Genomic DNA, 25,528 nt, shown 5'->3' with positions numbered 1-25,528 from the left:
GGCATCTTCCGTGGCGTGGAATATGAACATATTTTTGCTATTTAGTTTACGTTTTGGTCAATGTACCTATAGGTTATAAACAGTTCTGGTGATTGGTGTTTGCTATTATGTGGTAATATTTTTGAACTGTACTGATAGGTTGCGTGGACGATTTACTACATATTACGCTCCTGTCCGCCCCGATAGCTGAATGGTCAGCATGACGGACTGCCCTCCTAAGGGGCCCGGGTTCGATTCCCGGGGATTTTCTTCGCTCAAGGACTGGGTGTTGTGTTGTCTTCATCATCGAAATTCCCCATCCGGCGCGCAGGTCGCACAATGTGGCGTCGAATGTAATAAGACCTGCCCCAAGGCGGCCGGACCTGCCCCATAAGGGGGCTTCCGGCCAATGACCCCAAACGCTCATTTCCATTTTTCCTGTTCCATTTATGGCGTTGTTCCTCTTCTTATATATGCCGATTTGCGGTTTTTCCCACATTTCATAGCACTAGGAACTGAACACTCGTTTTGATGCAATGCTTTGGTGTGTGTTGCCGACTGTCAGATGTTATTGCCAACTCTCGAGTGTAAATTATTGAAGTATCTGTGATCTGTTTGTGTATGCATTTGTGTGTATGTGTGTGTGTGTGTGTGTGTGTGTGTGTGTGTGTGTGTGTGTCCAGAAGGCGAAGGGAGGGGAGAGATTTTTTCCCCCCCTCACTGTGTGAGAGGGACGATTTTTATCTTATCATTTCTTTTATTCAGTGTAGTAGGGAGCCTATGCTGATGTGTGTTTGTTCATTTATCACATGTTTATTTTCAGCGATGACTTTCTGAATGTGGAAGTTTTCTTGCATTTGTATGTTTGCATGGCTGCTTATTCTCATTATTTTCATAATTGGTTCAAATGACTCTGAACACTATGGGACTTAACATCTGAGGTCATCAGTCCCCTAGAACTTAGAACCACTTAAACCTGACTAACCTAAGGACATCACACACAGCCATGCCCAAGGCAGGATTCGAATCTGCGACCGTAGCAGCAGCGCGGTTCCGGACTGACGCGCCTAGAACCGCTCAGCCGCAACGGCCGGCCATGATTTTCATTTCTTGTTCCATGTTTGTAGGATGGTGGTTATGATATTTTAAATGTTCTGCAAATACGGAATGGTTTGTTTCGTACTTCCAACATCTGATACGTTCATTAAATCGTGTTTTAAAATTCCTGCATGTTATGCCTATGTATACTGCATTACAACTTTGACATTGAAGTTTATATATTCCTGATTGTTGGAATTTGTACCTCTCGGTAGCTGGTTGGCTCAGGTGTGATTGGAGGGTTTGCCCAGTCTTATATGCTATTTGGAAGCCCTGTCTCTTTAGGATGTTTGCAACTCTGTGTGTTACACTACTGGCCATTAAAATTGCTACGCCAAGAAGAAATGCAGATGATAAACGGGTATTCATTGCACAAATATTTTATACTAGAACTGACATGTGATAACATTTTCACGCAATTTCGGTGCATAGATCCTGAGAAATCAGTGCCCAGAACAACCAACTCTGGCCATAATAGCGGCCTCGATATGCCTGGGCATTGAGTCAAACAGAACCTGGATTCATCCGAAAAATGACGTTTTGCCATTCGTGCACCCAGATTCGTCGTCGGCGCTCCTGTCTGTGATGCAGCGTCAAGGGTAACCGCAGTTATGGTCTCCGAGCTGATAGTCCATGCTGCTCCAAACGTCGTCGAACTGTTCGTGCAGATGGTTGTTGTCTTGCAAACGCCGGCTGGAGTAGCCGAGCGGTTCTAGGCGCTACAGTCTGGAACCACGCGACCGCTACGGTCGCAGGTTCGAATCCTGCCTCGGGCATGGATGTGTGTGATGTCCTTAGGTTAGTTAGGTTTAAGTAGTTCTAAGTTCTAGGGGACTGATGACCTTGGAAGTTAAGTCCCATAGTGCTCAGAGCCATTTGAACCATTTGTCTTGCAAACGTCCCCATCTGTTGACCCAGGGATCGAGACGTGGCTGCACGATCCGTTACAGCCATGCGGATAAGATGCCTGTCATCTCGACAGCTAGTGATACGAGGCCGTTGGGATCCAGCAAGGCCTTCCGTATTACCCTTCTGAACCCACCAATTCCATATTCTGCTAACAGTCATTGGATCTCGAGCAACGTGAGCAGCAATGTCGCGATACGATAAACCGCAATCGCGATAGACCTTTTTTAAAGTCGGAAACGTGATGGTACGCATTTCTCCTCCTTACACGAGGCATGACAACAACGTTTCACCAGGCAACAACGGTCAACTGGTGTTTGTGTATGAGAAATCGGTTGGAAACTTTCCTCATGTCAGCACGTTGTAGGTGTCGCCACCGGCGCCAACCTTGTGTGAATGCCCTGAAAAGCTAATCATTTGTAGCGCGTCATCTTCGTGGTGTAGCAATTTTAATGGCCAGTAATGTATATGTCCGTCCAGTCCATTCTCCTGGAACGGCGATTTCATCTTTGTGTCTGTTTAGGAACTGGGATCGCATCACACACAAACTTAAGGATACTGAAATTAAACTGACCACAAGTAATTCATAACTACTGCGTAAAGTTTATTTATAAAGCATGTTATTAAATTGCTCAAGCAATCCAACCGAAATAATAGTAGCAGTGATTAATATCCGCGATTTGCAACGCGGTGCTCTGCTGAGGGAAGAGTGTTCAGTCTTCCAGGACAAGCCGGCGACGCCGCCGAGCGTGGCCGTGGCGGTACGCGAGATGTCGGCGTCGAAGCAGGGCGAGGCTGGCGGCGGCTCGTCGCTGGGCGTCCTGCGCCGCCTGCTGCGCTGCCCGCCCTTCCTGCTGCTCGTCGCTTCGCTCAGCCTCTGCTTCATCGTCTTCAACGCCGTGGGCACCATGCTCAACCCCCTCATCCTACTCTACTTCCCGGTACGCTCCTCGACACTTACAATATGCACTTCCACTGTGCATGCATAGTGCCTAGCTGGCTAGTGCCCGAGGTACAAAGTTCTCTAAAGAACAGATACCATTGATGACCGTACAGCTTCTCTAGAATGAAATGATAATTAAATCTAAACCCTTAGCTGCCGACAAGTGTTGTTGATATACAAAATGGGGACAGCTGAAAATGTGTGCCCCGACTGGGACTCGAACCCAGGATCTCCTGCTTACATGGCAGACGCTCTATCCATTTTTTTAAAATCTCATTTTGTTCGTTTTCGTTAGTTGTATCTGCTCGGGGCGGACGTCGAAAGACACCTATGTCAGTTCGTTGTTGATCCATTAACTCAGTTTTTTTTTATTACAGAGGACAGCTAGCCCTCTTACCAAACACGCTGCGTTACTGTGCCGGCATTCATCTGAGCCACCGAGAGGACAGAGGGCAGTGCGGCTACAGGGACTCATCCTTTGCATGCCTCCCGTGAGACCCACATTCCCAACTGTCCATAACCTGTTCCTAATAGATGTTTTCCCATTCACTCATTACTCGCGTCAGACTAAGCTGACGAGTCCTGTCGGCAGCTAAGGGTTTCGATTTAATTATCATTTCATTCTAGAGAAGCTGCACGGTCATCAATGGTATCTGTTCTTTCGGGAACATATACCATCTTCATATCGTTAAAGGCTACCCGGCCATTGACCTTCTGTGCGTATGCTCACACTTTGCCCGAACTCTTACGGCACTCGTCAGCTTAGTCTGGCGAGAGTAAAGAGTGAATGGGCAAATATCTATTAGGAACACCACGAATGTGGGTTGTGGACGGCTGGGAATGTGGGTCTCACGGGAGGTGTTCAAGGGATAAGTCCCTGTAGCCGCACTGTCCTCTGTGTCCTCGGTGGCTCAGATGGATAGAGCGTCTGCCATATAAGCAGGAGATCCCGGGTTTGAGTCCCGGTCGGGGCACACATTTTCAGCTGTCTCCATTGATGTATATCAACAACACCTGTCGGCAGTAAGGGTTTCGATTTAATTATCATTTAAAAAGAGATGATTTTGCGAATATCCATATACACTGAGGTGACAAATTCATGGGATTAGCAATAAGAACTGATACAGATGGCGGTAGTATCGTGTACACAACGTATAAAAGAGCAGTGCATTAGTGGAGCTGTCATTTGTTCTCAGGTGACTCATATGGAAAGGTTTCCGACGTGATTATGGCCGCACGACGGGAACTAACAGACTTAGGACGCGCAGAGGTAGTTGGAGCTAGACGTGTGGGACATTCTATTTCGGAAATCGGTAGGGAATTCAATATTCCGACATTAACAGTGTTAAGATGTGCCAAGAATACCGAATTTCAGGCCTTACCTCTCACCACGGACTACGCAGTGTCCGACGGTCTTCACTTATCAACAGAAAGCGGAAGCGTTTGCGTAGAGTTGTCAGTGCTAACAGATAAGGGAAACTGGATGAAATATCCGTAGGAATCAATGTGAGGCGTACGATGAACGTATCCGATAGGACAGTGAGGCGAAATCTGGCGTTAATGGGCTGTGGCAGCAGACGACCGACGCCAGTGGCTTTGGTAACAGCACGATATCTCCTGCAGCGCCTCTCCTGGGCTCGTGACCATAGCGGTTGGACTCTAGTCAACTGGAAAACCGTGGCCTCGTCAGATGAGTCTCGATTTCAGTTGCTAAGAGCTGACGGTAGGGTTCGAGTGTGGCGCAGACACCGCGGAAGCATAGATCCAAGTTGTCAACAAGGCACTGTGAAAACTGGTGGTGGCTTCATAATGGTGTGGGCTGTGTTTACGTGGAATGCATTGGGTCCTCTGGATGTTCGGCTACCTGTAGACCATTTGCAGCCACACGTGGAAGTCATGTTCCCAAGCAACGATGGAATTTTTATGGATGATAATGGGCCATGTCACTGGGCCACATTGTTCACGATCGGTTTGAAGAACGTTCTAGACAATTCGAGTGAATGATTTGGTCACCGAGATCAGCCGACATGAATCCCATGGATTATTTATGGGACATAATCGAGAGATCAGTTGGTGCACAAAATCCTGCACGGCAACACTTCCGCAAATATCAACGGCTATAGAGGCAGCATAGCTCAGTATTTCTGCAGGGGACTTCCGACCAATTGTTGAGTCCATGCCACATAGAGCTACTGCACTACGCCAGGCAAAAGGACCTCCGACACCATATTAGGAGCTCTCCCATGACTATTGTCACCTCAGTGTATCGAAGCAGTCGCCTCCATGGATTTCCTTCGTTACAACTTGAGTCTATTTGTGTATCAATAGGTGGCAGTTTGCACTAAAAAATACAGTGACGATTTCTGATATGGAACAGTTAGACAGTGTATAAATTTCATGACGAAAAATATAGAAACTGATGCTTACGTACGAAAAATGTAAATGAATGAGCTATAACGGCCCTTCTAGTTTTATTGTCTCAGTACTTTTTAACAATTATTATTTACCTGCTAAAATTATCGGGCCGCGTCTGGTAACGTTTGCGACCTAGCTACAACTCTGAAGCACTAGAGACACGTAGGATATGCACATGAATAGCTTGAAACTTCCCCTTAGAAAAATTAGTGAATTACTGTGCTGATAAATCTCTTACATTATTTGATTTTCAAACAGCTGAGCAAAACTGAACGTACTCAGGCATTTCTCTCTTTACCTATTCTGATCAACACTAAACTGACACACAATATTTTTAGCGCAACGCAATCTGAATTTCAATAATCCCTACAAGAGAATGACCCTGACTAAATTAACCTATACGTTTCACAAATCACTTACCTCACAAAAATCTTCGTTACTCGAACTACTGCAATACAGCGAGTGCCACTACTGCCAGCTAAATAAAAGATTCAAACTACTGAAGAAACTAACTACTGACAGGCATAGTTAGCAAAAGAAAGATTTTGATAGAGAACAACCAATGTATTTACCTTAATAGTGTTCAAAAGTCATAATATATATATATCAGTCCATGATATCCAATATTAAAAATTTACTGTCTCTGATGGACACACGTCCAGATCGTCCACTCTCAAAATTCCGCCGTCTCTCTCCCCACATCCACCACTGCTGGCGGCTCACCTCCAACTGCGCAACGCTACGCGCTGTTAACATCCAGGTGCCCAACACTATAATAGCCAACAACAATGCAAACCAGCCACAGACTGCACACAGCACAGCCAGTGATTTTCATACAGAGCGCTACATGGCGTTACCAATAGAAAAACCTAAACAGCCCACTTACATAGCCCCCATGCTCGCCACAAAAAATTTTACAAATTGTTTTGGGCAGTGGCCAATAATGATATAATAAAATTTTTCATAATTACAATAACAAAGATATCAAATGTACACACTTATTGATACAATGTTGGCCAAAAGCTAAAATTTTCTCACAGTCCATAAAGACAGTCCTGATCATTCATCACAGTAAAATTGCAGTGTTTTTTTTTCTCAAAGTCTGAGCAGTAAAAGAGAATGCACACAGAAGTAGTGGATTTCCATGCAGTCTTGAAGAAGTAGTGTTGTCCTTCCAACGGAAATACAGTGCTGACTCTTGACATGCAGACAGGTAATGGACCTCAACAGAGCAAACCCACAGCAGAGTCAGTCGAAGTTTTGAAGAATATTGGTAGGTAGGTCATCACAGAGCAGACCCACTGTAGTCCCGGTAGAGAGTCTGGTATTGGTGGGCCACCAGAGGTGCAGACCCACTGCAGTCCTTGTAGAAATAATGGTAGTGGTGCGTCATCAAAGGTGTAGACCCACTGTAGTCCTTGTAGAGATGGCTAGCAGCCATCCGTTGCGACTGTGCAGGTGCGCAATCACCATTGAAGAGTCTTGCGGAGAATATAGCAAGTCCATAAACCACCACCTGTGCACTCACAAAGTTCTTTTTTTTTTAAATTGTTCTTAGAACCAGCAATGCTGTTAACCAGTCCCTTGCTGGATTATTAACACATGTGCAAACACTATCAGTCCTTACTTCTCACATATTGTCCATATACTATGACCAACAGAAACGTGTGCAGTGAAATGTAACTTACAAGTTACTTAATTTGATGAACTGGCGACAGTTAAAATTTTATAACATAAGAATACAATTACAAAGGTACAAAATACATCATTAAAGAGCATAATAGTACAGATAACATTTGTAGTAATACAAGCTTTACAAAAGAATCGAAATAACGTATACATCAGTGTTACAGGAATTATGACATAAGTACATACATAAAAGATCAGAATAACTTTTGAAACATCAACTTCACACATGAGCAACAAAACAGAACAGATAAATAATCTCTAAACATCTTTACAAAGTAAATAGCATAGTATTAGAAAAATTCTACAACATAACTCTCATCAGCTAAACACATAAAGACAGGAGAAAGACAAATACACAAGGGTACATAAACATATAGCGGAATAATACAAAAGGAAAGACAGGGTTCGTTTTCAGTGTAACATTTGGTACTGCAGTCCAACCCAAAACTTCATTCCATAGATCTTTCGTCTTATTTCAACATTTGTTTCCACCAAAAAAATCCTATCCAAGCATGCTTTCTGTATTTATATGTTCACATATTTCTTACCTCATTATTTATTTTCCATTATCTTACCTCATCATTTATTTCCAAGAAAATCCTACCTAAACCTGTTGTCCCTAAACCCTACTTTTTTGTTCATATCCTCTTTCAAAATACTTTTTTTGGCCAAACCATTTTCTTATAGCTTCTCCAACTAGTTCTCTTATATAGCCTACCCCACCTTAAGCTAACTTAAATCTACTGAGCTCAGATGCTAAACTAAGGGATGAGGCAATGCAGCAGCACAAAACAATTAACACAAACAGCAATGACAAAAAATGCAAATTTGCAAAGCAAGCAGCAGTAAATGTAATAACTTATGTCTAAACATGACGAACCCACAAGCAGAAAAAATAGAACACTAAAGACAACAATGCAGATAAGGGAAATGTATATTCACATCTTAATGTCTATGTAATTAAAGTGGTGCACCACAAAAACTTATTCTACAAAAAATTACCAAGTACTTGAAAAGAAAATTATGTATTAAGTTACTATTATTAGTCCCTTCTTATTGTTCTTTCCTTTCCAAGTGCTCCTTTTTCGAAGAATGTGGATCATAAAATTATTATTTAATAGATCTGTTGACAGAAAGTGTTCACATTAGCAAATGCATTTAAATTTATTTTATAGAACCAATGCTTCAACACAGCTGGAAACCAGATATCAAATGCAATAAGCAACTATGTACAAAGCATAAAAACATTATTCAATAGCCATGTGGCATTTCATAAGTCAGTAAAAAAATCTCTCAACTGGCAAGACAACAGATGTAAAATGTTTCTCATCATTTCATTAGGCATTTTAGTAAATATCATAAATTAAGAGCTCCATAGTATAATCATACGTTTTCAAGTTTGAGCGTGTCGTATTTGCGATGCTTTCTACAAAGAAATGTCAATAGCGAGGATAATGGCCTCCTTTTTTCTCCACCTGTGCCTCTGAGAGGCACACACTAATGGCTTTTTTCCAGGCGACTGTCGCGCAGCTGGGTGCCCACAACGCATTACATGAAGGTCACTTAGCTTTCTTACCGAAATATTTACGACACCAGTTTGCACTACAGTGACAGTCTCATATAAAAAATTTCACAGGTCGAGAATTTGTGTTGCAAATGTGTAGAAACAAAATCCTATGAATATGACAGTGTGCAATAAATTTTCGCCTGCATTGTGATACATTCACGCATTTACACACGTTTCATAACTCTTAAAGTACGATTCTCAGCTTATTGATCATAAACATACCTCAACAGCATAATAGACGTCGTCATCGTAATAATAACATCATAACAGATCAATCATATCTCAGAATTGTTGCAGCTTCTTTCAGTAATTTCAAGACCTTCAATAAAGTCATCTACTTCATACGTGCTTCAAAAATCATGATCCCTTACCAAATACATCATTCAAAGCTCTCATATTATCACAATGGTTCTGAAAAAATATGAACAGTTCACAAAGTACAGACAAAATACAATTTCGTAAGTGTGAAGTTATCCAATTGTGTAATTGCGTAAACATCTGTCACTGATGTAGTAAAAAAAATGTTTGTCTCTCTCAGTTAAATGATCAGATAGCTGTGTAATTTATGTGTTAGAGAAATATGGTACCGATGTGTAAAGTTGTATAAGCAAATACCATATTAGCTAGGGATCCTTGTGCTTGCCAAACACATGGTACACAAAGTAAGCATGTACCCCCTGAGAATTTATGTAATTATACCCTCAGGTGTTACAGATTACAGCAATGGAATGAAATGTATCACAGAAAACCTTTGTATCATTGTAATTAACAAATCTTTAAAAATAAATGTTTTAAGTACAAAATTAATCACTCAAATACGTGTACTGTAGCACTAAACTGTGCGTCTTGGTGTAAGATAATCTCTGTGGAGGTGTCGTAGTTATCATCCTCCGACAGCTAAGGTCCGCAGAAGTCAATGTACTTACCTCATGATGAACAAAAGTGAAATGCTTTGCGTATAGGTATCTTAGTTATTACGCTTATTGCCGTGATGAAGAAAGTACTGTGCTGTAACTTAATGTTGTGCTACGGAAAAGGCTGTCTCATTGTAGCTATACCACAAAAGTTACTACTAAAACATGTATTACTTTCCAGAATAATACAGAAAAACTGTGCAGATATAAAACAGAATCACCGCAAAAGCAACAATGTAAATTGTGTCACATATTAGTTGCGTCGTGATATAATCGTGTAGCTATCAGAGAAACCAAATGCTAAGTCATCTTTAATCTCACCGAATCTACTTCAAATAAAGAGCATCTTTTCAAGTAAACCAAAATGTTGCATTAAAATCTCATTAGCAGTATCTGTTCCAAGTATGTAAGCCTGATAGTCGTTTCGTAATCGTGCAACTAACAAGCAAGAATGTACAAATAACAACACTGTGTCGTCTGTTCACTATAACAATGCGTTCGTAATTTCTGTTTAAATAAGTTCTCTTGGTTCTTGACTGGATATTTAACTTCAAACATTGTTGCATGGTAACAGTTTCTTAAATCTGACAAAGCATACTAGAAATGTGAAGTGAAAAGTTTTATGGCAAAGACAAAGTTAAAAGTCAGATTATCTTGCAATAAACGGTTTTACTTGTGAAATGTGGTGTAAACCTTTACTCTTCCTAGTACGCAGAGTTTCAACTTCAACAAAATTATCATGTGGTATACGTCGGATTCTGTAAGGTCCATTGTAAACTAGAAAGAATTTGTGACTCAAGTGTTTCTTCTTATGTGACAATGGATGAGCTTTAATGAGAACTTTCTGACCAATATATAATTTCTTTGCATTTGCTTTACCGTGTAGTTTTCTTCTTTTGTCTGCTGCAGATTTTATATTTTTAATAGCCAAATCAATTATGTCTTTGTGTCGAAGTTTACGTGTGTTCGGGAAAGGTACAAGCTCTCTGATTCTGTTCGGTAGTTCTTCATTCTTCAGTACAAGAGTAGGTGGTAAAGCAGTGGAGTCATGAGGCATTTCATTCAGCACATTTTGAAATAAGTGTAATTATCTGTCCCAATGCTGATGCTTTCTGTGACAATAAAGTCTGCAAAGCTCATTGATTTCTTTCATAATCCGTTCAGACGGGTTACAATGTGGTGAATACAATGAAATAAAAACAGGTTTGATTTTATGATTCCGAAGCATGCGTGACCAAACAGCAGATCTGAATTGCGGTCCGTTATCTGAAATGACTTTACTGATGTGTCCAACTTCACGCAAGAAATTTTTAACAAAGGCGTTGGATACAGACTGTCCAGTGGCTTTACGTAACGGAGTGAAAGAAACAAATTTTGAAGTAAGTTTAACAGCGACTATAACGTACGACAATCCATTCGATGTTCTGACAAGGGGTCCCAAGAGATCAACAGCAGCAAATTCTTTTAATTAAGAAGGAATGATAGGAAACAACGGAGCACGATGTGGGATAGTAGATCGTTTTGCCTTTTGACAAAGTTTACAAACAGACAAGACTCTTCGAATTCTCTTTTCCATAATGTTAAAATAACAAGTCGTTCGAAGAATATGATAACACTTTCGTGGACCAAAATGTGCGTAGCTGAAATGAATGTACCAAATGAGCTTATTAACAAAATCATCTGAAATGCAAAGTACCCATAGCTTGTCATCAACAGTGCAGCGTTTGAAGAGTATGTTGTTTCTAACCATATAATAATGGCGAATCTGAGTGCGTGTCTTTTCATGCCTTTTACTTTTGATGTCTTTCCAAATCGGATCTCTATCTTGTTCATGAGCAATGTCCTTTAAAGTTGTGGTGATAAAGTTTTCAAAGGCGACTTTCTGAATGTAAAGAATACTGAAATTTTTCTCGAGGTTGCCTTCTGTGTTACTTTTCTCAAGCCCAGCCGGTGCGCGTGACAGTGCGTCCGCAACAATCTACATCTACATCTACATTTATACTCCGCAAGCCACCCAAAGGTGTGTGGCGGAGGGCACTTTACGTGCCACTGTCATTGCCTACCTTTCCTGTTCCAGTCGCGTATGGTTCGCGGGAAGAACGACTGTCTGAAAGCCTCCGTGCGCGCTCTAATCTCTCTAATTTTACATTCGTGATCTCCTCGGGAGGTGTAAGTAGGAGGAAGCAATATATTCGATACCTCATCGAGAAACGCACCCTCTCGAAACCTGGCGAGCAAGCTACACCGCGATGCAGAGCGCCTCTCTTGCAGAGTATGCCACTTGAGTTTGTTAAACATCTCCGCAACGCTATCACCCTTACCAAATAACCCTGTGACGAAACGCGCCGCTCTTCTTTGGATCTTCTCTATCTCCTCCGTCAACCGATCTGGTACGGATCCCACACTGATGGGCAATACTCAAGTATAGGCCGAACGAGTGTTTTGTAAGCCACCTCCTTTGTTGATGGACTACATTTTCTAAGGACTCTCCCAATGAATCTCAACCTGGTACCCGCCTTACCAAAAATTAATTTTATATGATCATTCCACTTCAAATCGTTCCGCACGCATACTCCCAGATATTTTACAGAAGTAACTGCTACCAGTGTTTGTTCCGCTATCATATAATCATACAATAAAGGATCCTTCTTTCTACGTATTCGCAATACATTACATTACATTTAAGTACAAAATTAATCACTCAAATACGTGTACCGTAGCGCTAAACTGTGCGTCTTGTTGTAAGATAATCTCTGTGGAAGTGTCGTAGTTATCGTCCTCCGCACCCTCTCCTTGCCGGGAATGTAGACTATTGTGAAGTGGAATTCTTGCAGAAACAATGCCCAACGTTTTAACCTGTCATGATTTAATTTTGAAGACATAAGAAATTGTAATGCACGATGATCACTGTATGCTTTTACGTGCTTACCAGACAGAAAGAAACGGAATTTGTCAAATGCCCAAACGATAGCTAAAGCTTCTAATTTAGTAAAGGAGTATTTTTTTTCAGATTTTGTTAGCACTCGGCTAGCAAAAGCAATGGTTTTCTGAACAGTAGTGTCATTTTCTGTGGCTTCTTGAAATAAATGGGCACCAAGACCGACTTTAGAAGAATCGGTGCTAAGGTAGAAATCTTGTGACAGATCTGGATGAGGTAGTATTGGCGCGTTAAGTAGCGATTCTTTCAAAGAATTGAATTCCAACTGTGCTTGTTCGTCCCAGTTCCAAATAGTATTTTTTCCAGTGGGAGAACAAAGTTTTGGTGCAACTAGAATTTGCATATTCAGAAAACGACGGTAAAAATTTACGAGACCTAGAAAACTGCGGACTTGTTTTTTTGTGGATGGAACTGGAATGGCTTTGATTGCTTCTAACTTTTCAGGATCCGGCTGAATGCCTTCAGAAGAAATAATATGTCCCAAAAACTTCACCTTTGTCCTACCGAATTCAGACTTTTCCAAGTTAACTGTAATTCCAGATTCTGCAAAAATATGTAACACGCTGTTGAGGGTGCGACTGTGTTGTTCCCATGAGGCTTCTGCTATCCGAATATCGTCCACATATAAGGTGATGTGACGTTTTAAGAAGTCAGGTAATATGGAATGTAGCCCGCGAATGAATGCTGCCGAAGAAATGTTCAAACCAAAAGGAAGTTTCCGAAATTGATAACAAACGCCGAAACGAAGGAAAGCTGTGTATTTTCTACATTCTGGATGAAGTTCGATCTGATAAACGCTGGATCTGAGATCAATAGAAGACAACACTTTTACACCATTAAAATTTTGAAGAAGTTCTTCTAACTTTTGCGGCCTGTCTGTTTCAGGAATGATGATAGTATTGATTTGTCTCGAATCTAAGACAAGCCTGATCGATCCATTTTTCTTCTCAACAACTTGTAATGGATTGTTGTATGGGCTTACTGCAGGCTCAATAATGCCCTCGTCAAGCATAGATCGTATTTCTGTTCTAATACGGTCCCTATAATGTGCCGGAATTACGTATGGTCTAACACAAAATTTAGTATGCTCACGAACACGAAATTGGTATTGAAATCCCTTGATTGTTCCTGTTTTGTGAGTAAAACCTGTGGAATGTGCTTGTAAAATCTCAAAAAGGTCTTGCCTATCAGTGTCATTACAATTCTCAATTGTTTGAATTTTATTCTGAATTAACTCATTAGTATCAAATGCGCCGTCGATATCATCCCTGTCAGTACTTGTAGAGTGATTGTTAGTGTCAAGTTCCGTCGAAAATTCCGAACTGTTGTCTAACAGGAGGTAAAGCCGGTTAATTTCTTCGTCATGGTTTGAGGGCCAATCTTCAAATTTCAAAGCTATTGACTTACCTTCTTTCTCTAAACTTATTTCAGCATCGTGAAAGTTTAAGATTGCTTTGTATTCATTAAAAAAGTCTGCTCCCATTATAATTTCCGTCGACAATAATGGAACAATAAGAAAGTTCATAGAGAAGCTGTGGCTTTGACAAAAGAATTCTAAGTTGGTTTGTTGGCGTACATCTACACATTTTCCAAAGATTGCACCTTGTAATTTAATCTTACGTAATGGAAGTGTGGGGCAATCATTCGATTTGTTGCATTTGCTAAAGGCTGTTTCACTAATTACTGAAACAGGACTGCCAGAGTCAAGTACTGCCGTAAATTTTACGTCATTTGCTGTAATGTGAATCACAGGATATGCAATGTTGCTATGTTTTACGTCGTATTCCTGGAGTAAGATGTCCCTAATGTCTTCCATTTTTACGTAATTACTAGCTACGGCAGCTGTGTCGTCAGTTTCATAAGTATGTTTTGTGGCTGCCAGCGGTACGAGTCATTGCCTATTGTCTCTTTGATGGCGCGTGTCGTTATTGGGATTTGGAGACCTAACTTCTACAAATTCACCTTGTCGAGAGGGGCCTGCCCTGTTTGAATCCCGCCAGTTCTCATGAAATTCAGGTCTGTCGTTACGATTATATCGTCTGTCGTCATGTCGGTAGATTCCATAATTTCTTTCTTGTCGGTCACGTGGTGAAGAATTTCTCCCGGAATCGTAACTGTGCGCTGAACTGTTGCGTCTGAAATTATTCTGTCTCCCTTGATAATAATTGTTTTGGTTCCCATATTGTCTGTTCCTATGGTTATCTCTGTGATATTCATTGCTGGGGAGAGGTGATCTTTCCCTGTAATTAATACTACTCTGCCAACAGTTGTCATATGGGTGGTGTCAGTTTTGGTCACGATTTGCGTTGTAAGAACAGCCTTGTCGTGTCCAGTCTTCTTTCATCGCGGAATTGTGACGGATGGGATCCGTAATTGTTGTGTTCCTGTTTTTGCGTCCTGCGATTGTCAGTGTCGATTTCTAATTCTTGTAAGAGTCCCTGAAAATCTTCAATGTCGTCTTTGCAACGTCCTGCCAAAATAATATGTCGTAAACGTTCAGGTAATTAAGCAAATGCGGATGAGTTCTGTGGGGCTGTATGGGTTTGACAGGTACTGATTCTTGTGCAACATGTCTTCAAAATATTTCGCAAGACTGGAAAATTCAGATTGTTCGAAATGTTTCCTCATTATGATGCTATGTTTTACTCGGTCTTGTGTAGCTTGGGACCAATATGCTGAGAGGAAGGCATGATAAAATTCTCCTTCACTGTGGCAATCGTGAATAACCGATCGCATTCTTACAGCTGGTTCATTCTCTAAATAGCCACACATAAATTCTAATCTGTGCCCTAATGACCAGTTGGGAGGAAAAGAATGAGAGAATTGATGAAGCCACGCTTGTGGATGAATGTCGTTGCCGGAATTCTTAAATGTTTTGAATTTACGTGTAGTAATAAACAGCTTATAGTCAAAATCATCATGTCGGCGAGTCGCATATCGGTCATTGTTACTTCGTTTCGGCGGTTACATCTCAAAATTCGGTGTACCTTGCCAATTTCTTTCATAATTTCCGAAGTACCCCGTGTTATTATTTTGTGGCTGTTCCGTATTTCTATGTCCCTCTTCCCGTATTGAAGTCAGAGTGTCGTCTGAAATACGTAATTCTTGTATTACCTGTGTCAGCTGATCTTGTTCTTCCCGGATTTCTCTTTGGTGTTGCGTATTAATTTAATTCTGATTTTGTTTGAATTTCCTAATTTGTTCGCACTCTTCTGTGTCATTAAAGACTACCGGTTTTGTGTCATTCAGATTATCATCTACCTTCGTAGATAAATTATTTAGCTGATCCGAAAGTTCATCTACTTTCTCTGATAATGAACTAATTTCCTCCGTGTGTCTTTCTGAACCAATTTTCAGAGTATCTACTGTGTCCTTTAAGTTTTTCTGAGTTTTTTGCAAGTTGCGTAACCGAATCGGTAGATGCAACTGAGCCAATTTTAGCTTGCAGGTTCTCATGATTTTCATCAACAATAGTTTGCAGTTCTTTTATGGCTGCTTCGTGATTCTGTAATGCATTTTCATGGCGCGAAAAAATAGGTTGAAAATGCTCACAAATTTCTGTTTTTACATCATTACAGACTTTTTGACATTTCGATTCAATGTTATGTAACTCAGTAGTTAAATCTTCACGTGTTTGTTCAAGCGTGGTGTCTAACTTCCGAAGATTTTGTTCCATTGTGTCTAACCTTTGAAGCTTTTGCTGTGTTTGTCTCTGATTTCGTTCCATTGTGTCTAACGTTTGAAGCTTTTGCTGTGTTTGTCTCTGATTTTGTTCCATTTGTTGCATTAATTGCAATAATAATGTATTAGTGTCTGGAATATGTTTCTCTATGCTTTTTGGCAGTGCATTTTCGCCGGCAACATTCACATTTTGACAAGCAGAAAATGTGTCTTGACTCATTTGAGGAAACAGTGAGGACCCAAAACCTGAGTCTAAAGTATTTGCAATATTGTGTTCTGTCATTTCGGATTCCTGAGGCGAGCTGTTGCCGACCGATCGATTGATAATGCTTCCCTGTTCACTACTTGTTTAATTGTCTACACCATTATTTGCTGCCCACTCCATTTCCCTATGCACTATTACCAAATTACGACTTCGAATGTCTGTTAATTCATTACACAGTGGTGCTGATAAGCTATGCTCATCGTCACTATTATTTCTCAGTTTACTTTGGAGCCTAGTGTTACTTTTTCACACACCATTATTGTCACAATGTTTCACATGATAACACAGAAAAGCACAATTTGAAGAGCAAAAATAAGGGAACACATTAACATAGCACTGAAAATAATATCTAGTTAATTGCAAGCTCAGCTGCGAAATACTTGGTGCAAATCTACATTCATGCCACAACTGTTTTACTGTACAACAATGAAAAACTACAACTACAAATGAAATTCTCTCTATGATTACACGCTAGCAATAAACAATAGCTACACTAATTACAAAAAATGGCTCTGAGCGCTATGGGACTCAACTGCTGAGGTCATTAGTCCCCTAGAACTTAGAACTAGTTAAACCTAACTAACCTAAGGACATCACAAACATCCATGCCCGAGGCAGGATTCGAACCTGCGACCATAGCGGTCTTGCGGTTCCAGACCGCAGCGCCTTTAACCGCACGGCCACTTTGGCCGGCTACACTAATTACACAAACTATAAGAAAAAATCAGAAGATTCCAGTGAGGAATCCTGGCAGGGTCGCCATATGATACGTCCCCTTAGAAAAATTAGTGAATTACTGTGCTGATAAATCTCTTACATTATTTGATTTTCAAACAGCTGAGCAAAACTGAACGTACTCAGACATTTCTCTCTTTACCTATTCTGATCAGCACTAAACTGACACACAATATTTTTAGCGCAACGCATTCTGACTTTCAATAATCCCTACAAGAGAATGGCCCTGACTAAATTAACCTATACGTTTCACAAATCACTTACCTCACAAAAATCTTCGTTAATCGAACTACTGCAATACAGCGAGCGCCACTAGTGCCAGCTAAATAAAAGATTCAAACTACTGAAGGCACTAACTGCTGATAGGCATAGTTAGCAAAAGAAAGATTTTGATAGAGAACAACCAATGTATTTACCTTAATAGTGTTCAAAAGTCATAATATATATATATATATATATCAGTCCATGATATCCAATATTAAAAATTTACTGTCTCTGATGGACACACGTCCAGATCGTCCGCTCTCAAAATTCCGGCGTCTCTCTCCCCACATTCACCACTGCTGGCGGCTCACCTCCAACTGCGCAACGCTACGCGCTGTTAACATCCAGCTGCCCAACACTACAATAGTCAACAACAATGCAAACCAGCCACAGACTGCACACAGCACAGCCAGTGATTTTCATACAGAACGCTACATGGCGTTACCAATAAAAAAACCTAAACAGCCTTAACAACACGACTCTTGAATTTTGTAGACGATCACCTTTGATAAAAGTGTTACTGATACAAGAAACACTCCGAAGACTTCAATTCTAGCAAAAGGGTAACGCTGTTCGAAAACTTGATCGAAGTACTAAGAAGGCTGTAATATTTTCCGAAGTGTCTAGTACAGTGATCGTCAAATTTTTTTGCTCAAGGGCCGATACTGACTTTGTGAGGCAGCACCTCGAGCAGCATATGTACCGATCTTATTATTAACTGGTAAGCTACATAAATTAGTATCTTACGAAGCCTCAATAGTTTAGCTAGAGGAAGGGTGCGGTAAATTGGATGATAACTCCAAAGTACTGACCGTTAAAAGTCAGCACCATTAGAACACTTCGTGTCGACTGTTCTGTATTTCACATTGCTGCCACCCTCAACGAATCCATAGTTGTGATACTGTAATCGTCTGACGAAGTGTAGTTGTGTTGCCTGTGTAAGCGAATGATTAATTGATTAATTATAGTAACTGCACTTTTATTTAAATGAACTATGCAGTATGAGACATGATCACGAATGTTTACTAAATGTTTTGAATGTCATTTTGTTGTATTCATTGCGTTTTATTACAAAAGCCTCAACTTAATTTCATATTCGTTAGTACGGATATGTAAGGCACTTGAGGATGACTGTTTCTGTGATGCTCATCCAAGAATCTCTGTTACTTCCGTGTCAAAACATACCACAGCAGCTGACCGGTACGAGTCGCGCACGTTCGTGAGTTGTCAGTACTGAAAGACAGATAATAAAGCATTCTCCCTCTCACATCCTCTCACGCCACAATGGCCATGCTACTTACCTCTCTGGTCCTGAGGTAAGCGGCCAACCTTGATTAGCTAACGGCCGAATTATCCAACGCCAGTTATAATTAAGCACGTCTTAAAGTGTTACTGAGCAGGAAAAATACATTCTCAAGAAGCACTTTGCGTTAGTTGACGTTATTGGATTCGGCTCTTAGTTGCTATATGCATATTATTTATAAAACACGGCTGAGATCTGAGAGCCGCACGAATAGTTGATTCGAGAAGCATTCCGCCCGCGGGCCGCAGTTTGACGATCACTGGTCTAGCAACTAATAATGTCTAGTAATGTGGCCGTCGTCGAATCAGCTTTTGCTATCAGTTCACTGTTTACCTGAGTTGTCTGTAATGAAGTTTCATACTTTATCCACAAAAAAACGGTGCTAGTCTTCATAACTGGTGCGTAAACCAGTACAGTCTTACCTTATAAGCATCTTTGTATGAAAACATTAAATTATGAAGAAAATGGCTACCAGTTCTGAAGAGGGGAATAAAACTCTTTGTGTCTTGGCGAAAAGGTCATTGGCTGAGCATGGCACGAGACTTCATCAGTTTGTTTTAGTGAGAACGAAGGTGATTAAAGCAAGCACAACTTTCAACCCATTTACAGTTGGAATTACTAAATCTTTTCATAAAATAATGTGAGCAAGCATGAAGCTTTAACTTATTTAAGTTGTTTTTCCAAGTTGTTAGTAGTTAATTGACCACGAAACTAACATCATTGTAACCATTCTTCATAATAAAGCAAATCTATTGACTGTACTATAATTTGTCGATTTTACAGTTACTTTACTAGAATAATGGAATAGTAACATGGGTTGGAAATCCATCTGGCCACATTTACGTCATGTAATGAGCACAAAAACTACCGTACTGTTCAACAGCTTTGCAACATTTATGAAATACCTTCCAAGCGACTCATAACCACAGAAAAAGATGAAAAGTTAAAGGAAATGTCCAGTCCACAATAATATACTCTGACACTAGGATGGTGTTTGGCTCAAATTGCTCTTAGTACTATGGGACTTAACTTCTAAGGTCATCAGTCCCCTAGAACTTAGAACTACTTAAACATAACTAACCTAAGGACATCACACACATCCATGCCCGAGGCAGGATTCGAACCTGCAACCGTAGCGGTCGCGCGGTTCCAGACTGTAGTGCCTAGAACCTCTCGGCCACCATGGCCGGCTAGAATGGTGTTTGCCTGACTACTATATAGTTCCAAACAGTTACGATACCAACCTGAACTGAACCACCTGTTACAATGCTAAAGACATGAAAACTTTACCGCCCTTCCAATGATGCTCAGACGCATGAGAAGTAATCGGACAACACATGGCAATATGTTCATGTCTCTTGCAACACGCTAAGCTTCGACTCGCCATTTTTCTTTTCCTTACCATCGTGCTTGCCGAACACTTTGAAAATTGTGGAGCGAGTGATGTTAACTTTTTGTTATGAAAAATCTTGCATTTGAGGTGACAATATATGACGAATGACTTATTACTGCAACTGAAATCGTACGGATCCTCCATCCAATACAGCACAACAGTACTCCTGCACACCACTACCGTTCGTGACCAGCGTCTGCCTGCGACTCTCTTTCCCTGTCGTCTGCCTACGACTGACTACTAGTTCTCCCCACACGTTGCACGCTAAATATGAAAAGGCGCTAAACTGAAAGTCGGTGTACTTCCCCTACTTGAGTGCTAGAACTTCAGAGATAGTATTCTAATCCCTCGGGTAAAGATCAGCTATTTACTTTTACATATTTATGTTTCTCACAAAGTTAACAAAATCCCTTTTATAATGACAGGAGCATTGGATTGACAATTAACAGATATTACACACACCTGACATATACAATACAAGCTACGTAGCTATTTTAGAGAAAGTGCTTATACAGGTCATAATTGACATGAAACTACAATTACAAAATATGAAGTATAAGATAAATACTGTGTTATTACATTACAGAGTGAAACACGACATACTGAAATTATGAACGTAATTTGCAACAAATACACTCATGTGTGCGATTGGCTCACGAGATGCTGAAAATTCTTTAAAATATATACCTACAGTGCTTCACACGGCATAGAACGTTAGCTAACGCTCAGACGAGAAAATCTCCACGTGAAAGTAGCCAGAAAGATGATATTCCATAGGGAGTTAAAGGAATATATGTGTCCATAAAGGTGAAAGTCTTCCAATTTAAGCGGTAACTGCTCATTTTGTAACCTCTATATGTTCCAAAATATCAACTAAAGCGAAAGAAAGAATTAAAAGGACTTCTGTCGAATTCTACATAGAACAATTGTGGCGATCCAACGCACTGAAGGGAAGAGGACAGATAAATTTGGTTGTGGTTGGTTTGGGGGAAGGGGACCAAACACCGAGGTTATCGGATTACGGAAGGATGGGGAAGGAAACCGTCCGTGCTCTTTCAAAGGAGCCATCCCGGCGTTTGCCTGGAGTGATATAGGGAAATCACAGGAAACCTAAATCAGGATGCCCGGACGTGGGTTTGAACCGTCGTCCTCCCGAATGCGAATTCAGTGGACTAACCGCTGCGCCACCTCGCTCGGTGATAAATTTGGTGCAGGCTGCAGTTAGGTTGGTGCTCCTTTTTCTGGGTCAACCAGTGAAAGGAATTGCTTCCTCTCCCTCAACGAGGTCTAGAACACTGGCCGGCTGATACAAGGTTACCGCGGCACTAGTAGCCTGACAAGGAGAGCACTGATTTTGACCATTTTTCGCACAATTCTAATATTTAATCATATGTAGCAATTGCTTTTGTACTACAGTGCGCTTCTGAAGCGTTTCCGAGAAATCGAGGTTCGAAGTTTTACTAGCCTGCTTACCATTAGAGAGCGCCAATCGACGAGTAGCAACGTCAGCGCAAGTGGCTGAGGCAGCAGACAAGAGATGTTTGCCCGTACTGCGTTAGAGACTCTTCGTTACTTTAATCTTCCAACCTTGTCTTGAACTGCTACAACGACTCATGTTTGTTTTGAAATTAACAATAACACTAACAATGAAAATTGTTGTGGTACACCTGCGATGAGAAATATTCGAGGTACAATAAGGAATCGTGTTGCCGTTGTGTCTGCAGTGTATCATATATTTTTAGCTAAGTCAAAAATTTCCTGAAGCTGTGGTAGAATGCTTCAATATCGATACAGGGAAGAGAGAAATATATCGCGAAGAATGCTTTACTTATTGCTCCCTGGTACTGTTGACAGCTCTGATGTTGGTACCAATGTTGAAATACGCACTGTTTGTGTAAAAAAGTTGTATCCGAATCGACCCAGACGCAAACCACCTAGAAACGAAGAGAAATTAACAGATCGCATTCAAGATCCCGCCAATCACATCAGGGCAATGCCAGGAATCTTTGAAAGACTTTGGCAAAACACAGCTCGACGTTACAAAGCTTGTGTCGCGTTAGAGGCTCACCAGTTCGAGCACCTGCTTTAAGTAAACAATGTCCTAGCTACAAAAGTGGCCCTTTTCAGGTCCAAAACAATTTGTGAAATACTTCCTGCACTCGGACTAACAGCTGTTAACGGGTTTGTTCCCGGTACGTCTTATCACGAAACTACAATGGACGTGCGGGCCGCCTTGGATAAATCGCGATCTCTGGCAGGCAAAACATTCGCGGTCATGGGTTGCTCAGAGCAGCCGGCAACAGGGCAATCCCGCGGCCAATCTGAGCGCGTCGCACCGAGTTTCCGTAATTAAAAATGTGGACCTACACAACATTAGTAATTTTGGTTCCTACTGGCATCAGGTATTCAGGGTTAAAATTTCGTGACACAGTTTTTCTCCACCCTGTATGAAAGGTACATCTATGACGTTCGATATATTGACCAATATATAAATGCAAAAGTGTGTTAACAATGTGGGTATACGGAAGCGCTCCTAGAGACGTGTCGTGAAACTTCGAGCACACCATACTGAAACAGACCTCCCGGCATGAGCCAATTGAACATGGAGAGTGAATACTTGAATTACAGAGCAATCTGCCAACACATGAATATCGATTTTTTCTATAAATTTGGAAATTACGTTGACAGAGGCCCATTTGATCTTGGTTCCAAGGTAACGAACTGGGGTAGTGTGAATAAGTTGTATATGTGGATGGATCAAATTTTTTCGGGACAGAAAGAAAACTGTTTTTGATAGCCCATCTTGGAACTGAGAACGGCAGACAACATCGAGAATGTGTGACAGGAACTAGCACAAAGCCGCGCGGGATTAGCCGAGCGGTCTAGGCGCTGCAGTCCCGGCGGAGGTTCGAGTCCTCCCTCAGGCATGGGTGTGTGTGTTTGTCCTTAGGATAATTTACGTTAAGTAGTGTGTAAGCTTAGGGACTGATGACCTTAGCAGTTAAGTCCCATAAGATTTCATATACATTTCATTTCAACTAGCACAAAAACGACAACTGCCTCTGAGTTTGCTATAGGAGTAACCGGGATTTAAATGGCAGTGTTAAAGCCATCATTCACATAGAAATGAGCGAGAGGAAAATCTTTTCCTAGTTGAGACTGTTTGTCAAACATTTCATTTCGATGTGCAGATTGTCAAAGAGTTTTCAGCTGTATATTTTTCTCTTCCCTCTGTGCCAAACTTATATTCGCCAGAGGGAAGTGCAGGTAATTTTTCATTCTAGTATTTTATTTGTGAAAATCTATTACACTCAAACTGCTGTGGACTGTTGACAGGTGAATAATTGTACAGTGAACGTGCGGGTAATATTCCCAGTTTCTTAACCAGATACCTGGGAGACATACTTCTTGTGTTAACATCATACATAATTCCAATTACTTTCTCTGGTGCAATGATTATTATAATTTTTTTTTTTTTTTTTTTTTTGCCTGATGGGGGTTTACCCCAGAATATTATATCGTTGGACTCCAGTGAATGAAAATATGCAAAGTATTTCTCTGACAGACCAAAGTTGGTAGCAATAACTGAAACTAAGCCTTTTAGCTGATCTAAACTACCTGACAAAGAAGTGAAGCACCCAGGAGACATGGTCGGATGTCAACGTAACTTCGTAAACGTACGGGTCACTGGCTCTTCTGTAAATGATTAGAGTTGCATATCTCTGTGACAGGTACAACGACCGCCTGAGTGCATTAGTGTTCTTCGTGTTTCGTGTTGTTCAAATGGTTCAAATGGCTCTGAGCACTATGGGACTTAACAACTGAGGTCATCAGTCCCCTAGATCTTAGAACTACTTAAACCTAACTAACTTAAGGATATCACACACATCCATGCCCAAGGCAGGATTCGAACCTGCGACCGTAGTGGTCGCGCGGTTCCAGACTGTAGCGCCTAGAACCGCTCGGCCACACCGGCCGGCTTCGTGTTGTTACCAAGACTGGTAGGAACATAAGACGCGTAAACAGCGTCGGATGTTGATGCTGCGTACTCGTGTGAGACAGCTGGCGGAATTTGAAAGAGGCCCCGTCGTGGGTCTCTATTTGGCCAGCTGGTCGAACCGTGCAATATCTAGATTTTGGGGCATTAAGATGATATGTGACAGTAGCCCAGTGTTTGGATTGCTTTGAAACGTGAGGGCAGGTATACTCGACCGTCGAGCTTCTGGTCGACCACATCTGAGCCCCAAGAGGGAGGATAGCAAAATTGTGCACCTAGAACATCGTAGACCCTTCCCAATTGTACCTGTTTAGGAGAACAAATAATGGGCCCCATGCAACATTCTGTGTAATCCCGTACCATTGGTCAGGCACTAGCAGCAGTGAGACCTGGGAGTTACCGTACCATGGGGAGGTGGCCATTAACACCACAACACAAACGGCTGCGTTTGGAGCGGTGCAGTGACAGGAAAGCATGAATTGCTGAACAATGGCGTCACACTGCGTTCAGCGGTGAATCGCGAATCTACACAGCCTCGGACGATGATCGCCGACGAAATTGACGGCGACTTGGGGAGAGGTCCCAAATTTCTAAAGTTTTGGAGAGGCGCAGCGACGTTACACTTGGCGTCACGGTGTGCTGAGCCATCGGGTGTGACCTCAAGTCATGGTTGATAGTGGGTGAGGGAGCTCTGACGGCATAACTGTACGTCATGGACATCCTGCGTCCTCATGTGTTACCTCTCATGCGAAAGTTCGTGATGCTATTTTTCAACAGGACAGTGCTCCTCCACACACGGCACATGTGTCTATGAACTGTCTACGTGTTGCTGAGTTACTCCTGAGGCTACCAAGATCCCCAGATCTGTCCGCGAGAGAACGTGCGTGGGACCAGCTTGGACGTCAACTCCATAGTGTCGGAAGTTCCATGCGGCTTTTCGCGGATGATGCTGTAGTATACAGAGAAGTTGCTGCATTAGAAAATTGTAGCGAAATACAGGAAGATCTGCAGCGGATAGGCACTTGGTGCAGGGAGTGACAACTGACCCTTAACATAGACAAATGTAATGTATTGCGAATACATAGAAAGAAGGATCCTTTATTGTATGATTATATGATAGCGGAACAAACACTGGTAGCAGTTACTTCTGTAAAATATCTGGGAGTATGCGTACGGAACGATTTGAAGTGGAATGATCATATAAAACTAATTGTTGGTAAGGCGGGTACCAGGTTGAGATTCATTGGGAGAGTGCTTAGAAAATGTAGTCCATCAACAAAGGAGGTGGCTTACAAAACACTCGTTCGACCTATACTTGAGTATTGCTCATCAGTGTGGGATCCGTACCAGGTCGGGTTGACGGAGGAGATAGAGAAGATCCAAAGAAGAGCGGCGCGTTTCGTCACTGGGTTATTTGGTAACCGTGATAGCGTTACGGAGA

General features: G+C 41.5%; 1 protein-coding gene and 1 non-coding gene across 2 annotated transcripts in view; both read left to right on the top strand.

Annotated features, from left to right (window-relative positions):
- Nucleotides 1–25,528, top strand: part of LOC124556105 (feline leukemia virus subgroup C receptor-related protein 2-like) — a 158,148-nt gene that overhangs the window by 82,037 nt on the left and 50,583 nt on the right. The window contains exon 4 of the mRNA XM_047130129.1: nucleotides 2,701–2,924. Within this exon, the coding sequence (XP_046986085.1) occupies nucleotides 2,701–2,924 (224 nt within the window). The remainder of the gene's footprint in view (nucleotides 1–2,700; nucleotides 2,925–25,528) is intronic.
- Trnai-uau lies at nucleotides 3,827–3,900 on the top strand. Its single transcript has one exon. It is a non-coding gene; the product is annotated as a tRNA-Ile (tRNA).

Source organism: Schistocerca americana, chromosome X (genome assembly GCF_021461395.2).
Source record: "Schistocerca americana isolate TAMUIC-IGC-003095 chromosome X, iqSchAmer2.1, whole genome shotgun sequence".
NCBI lineage: Eukaryota > Metazoa > Arthropoda > Insecta > Orthoptera > Acrididae > Schistocerca > Schistocerca americana.
This window is presented reverse-complemented; position numbering and strand designations above follow the sequence as displayed.